We start from the raw sequence: 10,462 nt of genomic DNA on the forward strand, positions 1-10,462 counted from the left end.
CTGTTCTGGGTTCTTCACCAGACATTTCTTTACAAAGTGTGTGAAGTCGTCTGTCCACAGCTCAGGCTTCCTGAATGTAGGTGGAGGGTTGGTTGGGATCATGAAAATAGCCTGACAGTAATACAGAGGAAGGAGAGACAGAAAACACCTAGTTAAGCAGGTAGTATAGAAGCCTCAATGTAAACCCTAATGAATGTCTATAGACCGCTTGGTACAGAACCTCTCTGTAACCCTAATGAATGTCTATAGACCGCTTGGTACAGAACCTCTCTGTAACCCTAATGAATGTCTATAGACCGCTTGGTACAGAACCTCTCTGTAACCCTAATGAATGTCTATAGACTGCTTGGTTCGGCACCTGCAAGGCACCCGACCGCAAGGCGCTACAAAGTGTGTTGAGTAAAGCCCAGTACATCACTGGGGCCGAGAGCTCTCTGCCATCCAGGACCTTTATATCAGGCGGTGTCAGAGGAAGGTCCTAAAAATGTGTCAGACTCCAGCCACCCAAGTCATAGACTGTTCTGTGTGCTACCGCACGGCAAACGATACCGCTGCACTAAGTGTGGAACCAACAGGACCCTGAACAGCTTCAAGCCATAAGACTGCTAAACAAGACCGCTAAATAGCTAATCAAATGCCTAGCGGGACTACCTGCATTGACCTAACGCTCTTGCATGGACTCACACACAGTACCAGTCAAAAGTTTGGACAGACCTACTCATTTAAGAGTTTTTCTTTTTACTATTTTCGACATTGTAGAATATCAATGAAGACATCACAACTATGAAACACATATGGAATCATGAAGTAACAAAAAAGTGTTAAACAAATCAAAATATACTTTATATTCTTCAAAGTTGCCACCCTTCACCTAGATGACAGCTTTGCACACTGTTGGCATTCTCACAACCAGCTTAACCTGGAATTATTTTACATCAGTCTTGAAGGAATTCCCACATATGCTGAGCATTTGTTGTCTGCTTTTCCTTCACTCTGCGGTCCAACTCATCCTAAATCATCTCAACTGGGTTGAGGTCGGGTGATTGTAGAGGCCAGGACATCTGATGCAGCACTCCATCACTTTCCTTCTTGGTCAAATAGCCCTTACACAGCCTGGAGGTGTGTTTTGAGTCATTGTCCTGTTGAAAAACAAATGAGTCTCACTAAGCCCAGATGGGATGGCGTGTTGCTGCAGAATGTTGTGGTAGCCATGCTGGCTATGTGCCTTGAATTCGAAATAAATCATTGACAGTGTCACCAGCAAAGCACCCCCACACCATCTCCTCCATGCTTCACGGTGGGAAACACACATGCGGAGATCATCTGTTCAGCCACACCTCGTCTCACAAAGACACGGGGTTGGAACCAAAAATTTCAAGTTTGGACTCATCAGACCAAAGGACAGATTTCCACTGGTCTAATGTCCATTGCTCGTGTTTCTTGGCCCAAGCAAATCTCTTATTATTAGTGTCCTTTAGTAGTGGTTTCTGATTCACAGTCTCCTCTGAACAGTTGATGTTGAGATGTGTCTGTTACTTGACCTCTGTGAAGTATTTATTTGGGCTGCTATTTCTGAGGCTGGTAACTCTAATGAACTTATCCTCTGCAGCAGAGGTAACTATGGGTCCTCCTTTCCTGTGGCGGTCCTCATGAGCGCCAGTGTAATCATTGCGCTTGATGGTTTTTGCGACTGCACTTGAAGAAACTTTCAGAGTCCTTGAAATGTTCTGTATTGACTGACCTTCATGTCTTAAGGTAATGATGGACTGACCTTCATGTCTTAAGGTAATGATGGACTGACCTTCATGTCTTAAGGTAATGATGGACTGACCTTCATGTCTTAAGGTAATGATGGACTGACCTTCATGTCTTACAGTAATGATGGACTGACCTTCATGTCTTAAGGTAATGATGGACTGACCTTCATGTCTTAAGGTAATGATGGACTGACCTTCATGTCTTAAGGTAATGATGGACTGTTGTTTCTCTTTGCTTATTTGAGCTGTTTTTGCTATAATATGGACTTGGTCTTTTACCAAATAGGGTTGTTCTGTATACCACCCCTAACTTGTCACAACTCAACTGATTGGCTCAAACACATTAAGGAAAGAAATTCCACAAATGAAGTTAAGGCACACCTGTTAATTGAAATGCATTCCAGGTGACTACCTCATGAAACTGGTTCAGAGAATGCCAAGAGTGTGTAAAGCTGTCATCAAGGCAAAGCTTGGCTACTTGGAAGAATCTCAAATATATTTTGATTTGTTTAACACTTTTTTTGGTAACTACATGATTCCATATGTGTTATTTCATAGTTTTGATGTCTTCACTATTATTCTACAATGTAGAAAATAGTACAAATAAAGAAACATTTGACCAGTCAGAAGTTGACACCTTCTCATTCAAGGGTTTTTCTTTATTGTTACTATTTTCTATATTGTAGAATAATAGTGAAGACATAAAAACTATGAAATTACACACATGGAATCATGTAGTTACCAAAAAAGGGTTATAAAATATATTTGGAAGAATGTTTATTTGTGATTCTGAGACATCCAGGTGTTTGTGAAGTATCCCAGATGTCTTATTTTTCAGGTATAGTCAGCAGCTAGGTGAATTATAATCAACAATGAGACTAACCTCACTGAACTGTCCTGCCCAAACTCAGACTCACCCTCATGGGATGTATATCAGCGTAGGGAGGTTTGCCCTCAGCCATCTCTATAGAGGTGATGCCCAGGGTTAGAGGTTAGACTCACCCTCATGGGATGTATATCAGCGTAGGGAGGTTTGCCCTCAGCCATCTCTATAGAGGTGATGCCCAGGGTTAGAGGTTAGACTCACCCTCATGGGATGTATATCAGCGTAGGGAGGTTTGCCCTCAGCCATCTCTATAGAGGTGATGCCCAGGGTTAGACTCACCCTCATGGGATGTATATCAGCGTAGGGAGGTTTGCCCTCAGCCATCTCTATAGAGGTGATGCCCAGGGTTAGAGGTTAGACTCACCCTCATGGGATGTATATCAGCGTAGGGAGGTTTGCCCTCAGCCATCTCTATAGAGGTGATGCCCAAACTCAGACTCACCCTCATGGGATGTATATCAGCGTAGGGAGGTTTGCCCTCAGCCATCTCTATAGAGGTGATGCCCAGGGTTAGAGGTCAGACTCACCCTCATGGGATGTATATTAGCGTAGGGAGGTTTGCCCTCAGCCATCTCTATAGAGGTGATGCCCAGGGTTAGAGGTTAGACTCACCCTCATGGGATGTATATCAGCGTAGGGAGGTTTGCCCTCAGCCATCTCTATAGAGGTGATGCCCAGGGTTAGAGGTTAGACTCACCCTCATGGGATGTATATCAGCGTAGGGAGGTTTGCCCTCAGCCATCTCTATAGAGGTGATGCCCAGGGTTAGAGGTTAGACTCACCCTCATGGGATGTATATCAGCGTAGGAGGTTTGCCCTCAGCCATCTCTATAGAGGTGATGCCCAGGGTTAGAGGTTAGACTCACCCTCATGGGATGTATATCAGCGTAGGGAGGTTTGCCCTCAGCCATCTCTATAGAGGTGATGCCCAGGGTTAGACTCACCCTCATGGGATGTATATCAGCGTAGGGAGGTTTGCCCTCAGCCATCTCTATAGAGGTGATGCCCAGGGTTAGACTCACCCTCATGGGATGTATATCAGCGTAGGGAGGTTTGCCCTCAGCCATCTCTATAGAGGTGATGCCCAGGGACCAGATGTCTGCCACACAGTTATATCCGATCTCCTGGATGACCTCTGGAGCCATCCAGAACGGAGTCCCGATCACTGTGTTCCGCTTTGCCATCGTGTCCTAGACAGGGACAGAATAATAGGAGCATTAGTCTCATCTATATATAAACTTCTGTGATACACTGCTACAATCACTACAAGGAAAATAAGAACGCCTGATCAAACTGACACCAGATTACATCGTTAGACAGAATTCACTTCAGGGAGACAGAGAGAGTTGAAGACAGACATGCAGACACAGACAGACAGACAGACACAGGCAGACAGACAGGCAGACAGACACAGGCAGACAGACACAGACAGACACAGGCAGGTAGACACAGACAGGTAGACAGACAGGCAGACACAGACAGGTAGACAGACAGGCAGACACAGGCAGACAGACACACAGACACAGACAGGCAGACACACAGACACAGACAGGCAGACAGACACAGGCAGACATGCAGACACAGACAGGCAGACATGCAGACACAGACAGGCAGACAGACACAGGCAGACATGCAAACACAGGCAGACAGACAGACAGACAGACAGACAGACAGACAGACAGACAGACAGACAGACAGACAGACAGACAGACAGGCAGGCAGGCAGGCAGACAGACAGGCAGACAGACAGGCAGACAGACAGGCAGACACAGACAGGCAGGCAGACACAGGCAGGCAGGCAGACTCAGACAGGCAGGCAGACTCAGACAGGCAGGCAGACTCAGACAGGCAGGCAGACTCAGACAGGCAGGCAGACTCAGACAGGCAGGCAGACTCAGACAGGCAGGCAGACTCAGACAGGTAGACTCAGACAGGTAGACTCAGACAGGCAGACACAGACAGGTAGACACAGACAGGCAGACTCAGACAGGCAGACTCAGACAGGCAGACTCAGACAGGCAGACTCAGACAGGCAGACTCAGACAGGCAGACTCAGACAGGTAGACACAGACAGGCAGACTCAGACAGGCAGACTGTCTGGATGTCTTGCTCCCAGGCAGACTAAATAACTTTTTGCCCGCTTTGAGGACAATACAGTGCCACTGACACGGCCTGCAACGGAAACATGCAGTCTCTCCTTCACTGCAGCCGAGGTGAGTAAGACATTTAAACGTGTTAACCCTCGCAAGGCTGCAGGCCCAGACGGCATCCCCAGCCGCGCCCTCCAAGCATGCGCAGACCAGCTGGCCGGTGTGTTTACGGACATATTCAATCAATCCCTATACCAGTCTGCTGTTCCCACATGCTTCAAGAGGGCCACCATTGTTCCTGTTCCCAAGAAAGCTAAGGTAACTGAGCTAAACGACTACCGCCCCATAGCACTCACTTCCGTCATCATGAAGTGCTTTGAGAGACTAGTCAAGGACCATATCACCTCCACCCTACCTGACACCCTAGACCCACTCCAATTTGCTTACCGCCCAAATAGGTCCACAGACGATGCAATCTCAACCACACTGCACACTGCCCTAACCCACCTGGACAAGAGGAATACCTATGTGAGAATGCTGTTCATCGACTACAGCTCGACATTCAACACCATAGTACCCTCCAAGCTCGTCATCAAGCTCGAGACCCTGGGTCTCGACCCCGCCCTGTGCAACTGGGTACTGGACTTCCTGACGGGCCGCCCCCAGGTGGTGAGGGTAGGCAACAACATCTCCTCCCCGCTGATCCTCAACACGGGGGCCCCACAAGGGTGCGTTCTGAGCCCTCTCCTGTACTCCCTGTTCACCCACGACTGCGTGGCCACGCACGCCTCCAACTCAATCATCAAGTTTGCGGACGACACAACAGTGGTAGGCTTGATTATCAACAACGACGAGACGGCCTACAGGGAGGAGGTGAGGGCCCTTGGAGTGTGGTGTCAGGAAAATAACCTCACACTCAACGTCAACAAAACTAAGGAGATGATTGTGGACTTCAGGAAACAGCAGAGGGAACACCCCCTATCCACATCGATGGAACAGTAGTGGAGAGGGTAGCTAGTTTTAAGTTCCTCGGCATACACATCACAGACAAACTGAATTGGTCCACTCACACTGACAGCGTCGTGAAGAAGGCGCAGCAGCGCCTATTCAACCTCAGGAGGCTGAAGAAATTCGGCTTGTCACCAAAAGCACTCACAAACTTCTACAGATGCACAATCGAGAGCATCCTGGCGGGCTGTATCACCGCCTGGTACGGCAACTGCTCCGCCCTCAACCGTAAGGCTCTCCAGAGGGTAGTGAGGACTGCACAACGCATCATCAAGCAAATTACTCTTGCCTGCGACACCTTACCACTCGGTTGTCGCATAGAAGGCCATAAAGATCATCATGTGATTATCAATCACTCCAAACCACGTTCGTTCACCGCTATCATTCAGAAGAAGTAGGTCAGTACAGGTGCATCAAAGCTGGGACCGAGAGACTGGAAAAACAGCTTCTATCTCAAGGCCATCAGACTGTTAAATAGCCACCACTAACATTGAGTGGTTGCTAGCCAACACACTGTCATTGACACTGACTCCAACTCAGCCATTTCATTAATGGAAATTGATGGGAAATGATGTAAATATATCACTAGCCACTTTAAACAATGCTACCTTATATAATGTTACTTACCTACATTATTCATCTCATATGCATATGTATATACTGTACTCTACAACATCGACTGCATCCTTATGTAACACATGCATCACTAGCCACTTTAACTATGCCACTTTGTTTACTTTGTCCACACACTCATCTCATATGTATATACTGTACTGATACCATCTACTGTATGCTGCTCTGTACCATCACTCATTCATATATCCTTATGTACATGTTCCTTATCCCTTTTACTGTGTATAAGACAGTATTTTGGAATTGTTAGTTAGATTACTTGTTGGTTATCACTGCATTGTCGGAACTAGAAGCACAAGCATTTCGCTACACTCGCATTAACATCTGCTAAACCATGTGTATGTGACAAATAAAATTTGGATTTGATTTTGATTTGACTCAGACAGGCAGACTCAGACAGGTAGACACAGACAGGCAGACTCAGACAGGTAGACACAGACAGGTAGACAGACAGGTAGACACAGACAGGTAGACACAGACAGGTAGACACAGACAGGCAGACTCAGACAGGCAGACTCAGACAGGCAGACTCAGACAGGCAGACTCAGACAGGTAGACTCAGACAGGTAGACACAGACAGGTAGACACAGACAGGTAGACTAGACAGCTCAGACAGGCAGACTCAGACAGGCAGACTCAGACAGGCAGACTCAGGCAGGCAGACTCAGACAGGCAGACTCAGACAGGCAGACTCAGACAGGTAGACACAGACAGGTAGACTCAGACAGGCAGACTCAGACAGGTAGACACAGACAGGTAGACACAGACAGGTAGACACAGACAGGTAGACTCAGACAGGTAGACACAGACAGGTAGACACAGACAGGTAGACACAGACAGGTAGACACAGACAGGTAGACACAGACAGGTAGACACAGACAGGTAGACAGGACCGTGAGTTGTCCTACTCCAAAGTCAGCCAGTTTGGCATGGCCCCTCTGTGTTGAGGAGAATGTTGCCTGCCTTGATGTCTCTGTGGATCTTCCTCATGAAATGCAGATACTCCAGACCTTTCAATGTGGACTTGAGGATGGTGGCTATCTCATCCTCTGTGAGCTTACAAGAGGAGATGGTATAAATGATTCATTCTGATAATTCAGTAGTCTATGAATACACATTAACATGAGAAATGACTGGTAAAAGGCTACCGAAATACAAAAGATCATCTTCATTCTCACACTTTTAGTCAATATACTGACCGTCTTATTGCGTAGTCTGATGATGTCTGAAACAGACTGACTCCACAGTACTCCATCACTATCCACAGGTCTGTGTTCTTAAAGTAGCTGCCATAGTACTTCACCACATAGGGACTGGACAGGAGGAGAGACAGTGAACAAACAATTATCGATGAAAGGTGAGCAAACAGAGTGTAGGGTACTGGTTATATTAACAGAGTGTGGGGTACTGTACTGGTTATAGTAACAGAGTGTGGGGTACTGGTTATAGTAACAGAGTGTGGGGTACTGGTTATAGTAACAGAGTGTGTCTGGGTACTGGTTATAGTAACAGAGTGTGGGGTACTGGTTATAGTAACAGAGTGTGGGTACTGGTAGTCTGTGGTACTGGTTATAGTAACAAGAGTGTGTGGTACTGGTTATAGTAACAGAGTTATAGTAATAGAGTGTGGGGTACTGGTTATAGTAACAGAGTGTGTGGTACTGGTTATAGTAACAGAGTGTGTGGTACTGGTTATAGTAACAGAGTGTGTGGTACTGGTTATAGTAACAGAGTGTGGGGTACTGGTTATAGTAACAGAGTGTGGGGTACTGGTTATAGTAACAGAGTGTGCTGGGTAACTAGGGGTTATAGTAACAGAGTGTGGGGTACTGGTTATAGTAACAGAGTGTGGGGTACTGGTTATAGTAACAGAGTGTGGGGTACTGGTTATAGTAACAGAGTGTGGGGTACTGGTTATAGTAACAGAGTGTGGGGTACTGGTTATAGTAACAGAGTGTGGGGTACTGGTTATAGTAACAGAGTGTGGGGTACTGGTTATAGTAACAGAGTGAGGTACTGGTTATAGTAACAGAGTGTGGGGTACTGGTTATAGTAACAGAGTGTGGGGTACTGGTTATGTGATTGTGGAGGAGGAGACTGTTCTCTTCTCACTAGCCTCTGGAGCCATGCTAGCTCTGCCTGATGAACGTCTGGGCCAGAGACTCTTTCCTCTCTTACATACAGAATACCTGTCACACTGCTGCATGATGGATATCTCCTTGATGATCTCCTGGAGGTCTGACTCAACAGGCACCTGTTTGATAGCCACCACCTGGCCTGACTCCTTATGGATGGCTTTAAACACACTGCCATAGGACCTGGAGGAGATGAATCAAGACAGTGGAAATTATGCAGAAAGTACCAAAGACCAGGGCCCAGATTCACAAAACATGTAGCAAAAACGTAAGCATCTTAAGAAAAAATAAAGTTCATGAGATAGTTTGTAAGGGTAATACCTCAACAATATCTACATTAGTGGTTCCATCAGCTGTTGCATAAATAATCTAGTCATTATTACAATGTCAATTTACATGAACATCTCTTTATTTTCATTATAAGTGTTATTCAAGTTATAATGTCTGTAAGAAAATATATGAATGAATGAATATTCTCACCCTTCACCTAGTTTTTCCAGAAGATCAAAGACCTCCTCCGGTTGTTTTGTGAGACTGTCTTCACTCAGTTTCTTCAGCTTGCTGTGGAGGAAGTTTGAGCATGAACAATAGAAATATAATGGATAGAACAGGCGTCCCTATTCAAGTCAATGATGGCAGACCCCCACACTATAACCAGTACTGGGCGGCAGCGTAGCCTAGTGGTTAGAGCGTTGGACTAGTAACCCCGGAATGTTGCGAGTTCAAACCCCCGAGCTGACAAGGTACAAATCTGTCGTTCTGCCCTGAACAGGCAGTTAACCCACTGTTCCCAGGCCGTCATTGAAAATAAGAATGTGTTCTTAACTGACTTGCCTAGTAAAATAAAAAATTAAAAACCACACAGTGTACCCATGCCTGGAAGTAAAAGCAGGAAGTCAATCTGCTTTGTGATTTGTTGATTAAACAAAAAATACATTCCATGAGCTGCATCATATGAATTAGCATTCCACATTACCATAACAAATCCAGCATCAGTTTTAAGAGTGTTTAATTAGCATGGAAATGATGGCATCACAACACCAGGCAGCCATTAGAGTGACCCATTATTTTCTCGTTAAGAGGGTTCAATATCTTTCTATTCATTTCAATTTCACAGTATGAACAACATGACTGGCATTGTGGAACTGGGTCTACATGGATTTTAATGTAATTTATGTCAAAGTAGTTAGCTAGCTTTTCAGGCATAAATGTAAACATGACAAAAACATATAATACATTTTCAGACCGTTTCTGTCTAACTAGAAAACTAGCCCACCGGTAGCTACATTAAGGTAAAGCATAAAATGTCTAGTTAGATAACTACAAGTCAAACTTTGACTCATAATGGTGAAGCTAACACTCTAGCTTATAAAACATGACAAATATTGTTAGTAAACTATCTAAATGTGTCTAACTCCCACACACCTTTTGGGCGCTGTCGGCTCCATGCTTTACAACTTCAAATAGTAGTCACCCTTGTTTAAAACGCTAAAATACAACAAATTCAAACTAATATTTGTGATATTTTCTGTTTCTGTCGTTGTTTTTAGGCAAGAGGTCCGGTCAGCTGTCGTGTAAAAGGTTTATTCTTCTTTAACTTTTATCGGGGGAATCGCAACCGACTGATGCGCATACAACGCCACCTACTGTACCGGAGTGTGAGGCCACACCACACCTACCACCTCCGATACTTCACCCTGCTTTCACTTCAATTTCTCCTCCTGTCATCAGCTCACTCTGCTTACACTTTCTACCATTCTTCTTTAAACAAACCATCTCTCTTTTTTAACCAATTCAAGCGTACCCTCATCCTCCCACTCTCTTAGACCTCCTCCGTCTCTCTTTTTCCCTCCATTCCACCTATTCCAAGTATACGTGTCCTTCAAATCAAATCAAATCAAATTTTATTTGTCACATACACATGGTTAGCAGATGTTAATGCGAGTGTAGCGA

The 10,462-nt window shown here is 45.4% G+C and overlaps 1 protein-coding gene across 1 annotated transcript; it reads right to left on the reverse strand.

Annotated features, from left to right (window-relative positions):
* Positions 1-6: 6 nt before the first annotated feature.
* On the reverse strand, positions 7-10,105 carry LOC124030302 (serine/threonine-protein kinase 3-like; the record flags this gene model as incomplete). The annotated part of the gene is given in 9 exon segments (XM_046341696.1): positions 7-111; positions 3,666-3,833; positions 7,268-7,309; positions 7,311-7,430; positions 7,574-7,611; positions 7,614-7,687; positions 8,564-8,692; positions 8,990-9,070; positions 9,935-10,105. Coding segments are annotated over 9 exon segments (780 nt in total), but the record flags the coding sequence as incomplete, so codon positions are not given.
* Between the last annotated feature and the right edge of the window lie 357 nt (positions 10,106-10,462).

The sequence above is a fragment of the Oncorhynchus gorbuscha genome, unplaced genomic scaffold (assembly GCF_021184085.1).
Source record: "Oncorhynchus gorbuscha isolate QuinsamMale2020 ecotype Even-year unplaced genomic scaffold, OgorEven_v1.0 Un_scaffold_10368, whole genome shotgun sequence".
In the NCBI taxonomy this organism is placed as follows: Eukaryota; Metazoa; Chordata; class Actinopteri; order Salmoniformes; family Salmonidae; genus Oncorhynchus; species Oncorhynchus gorbuscha.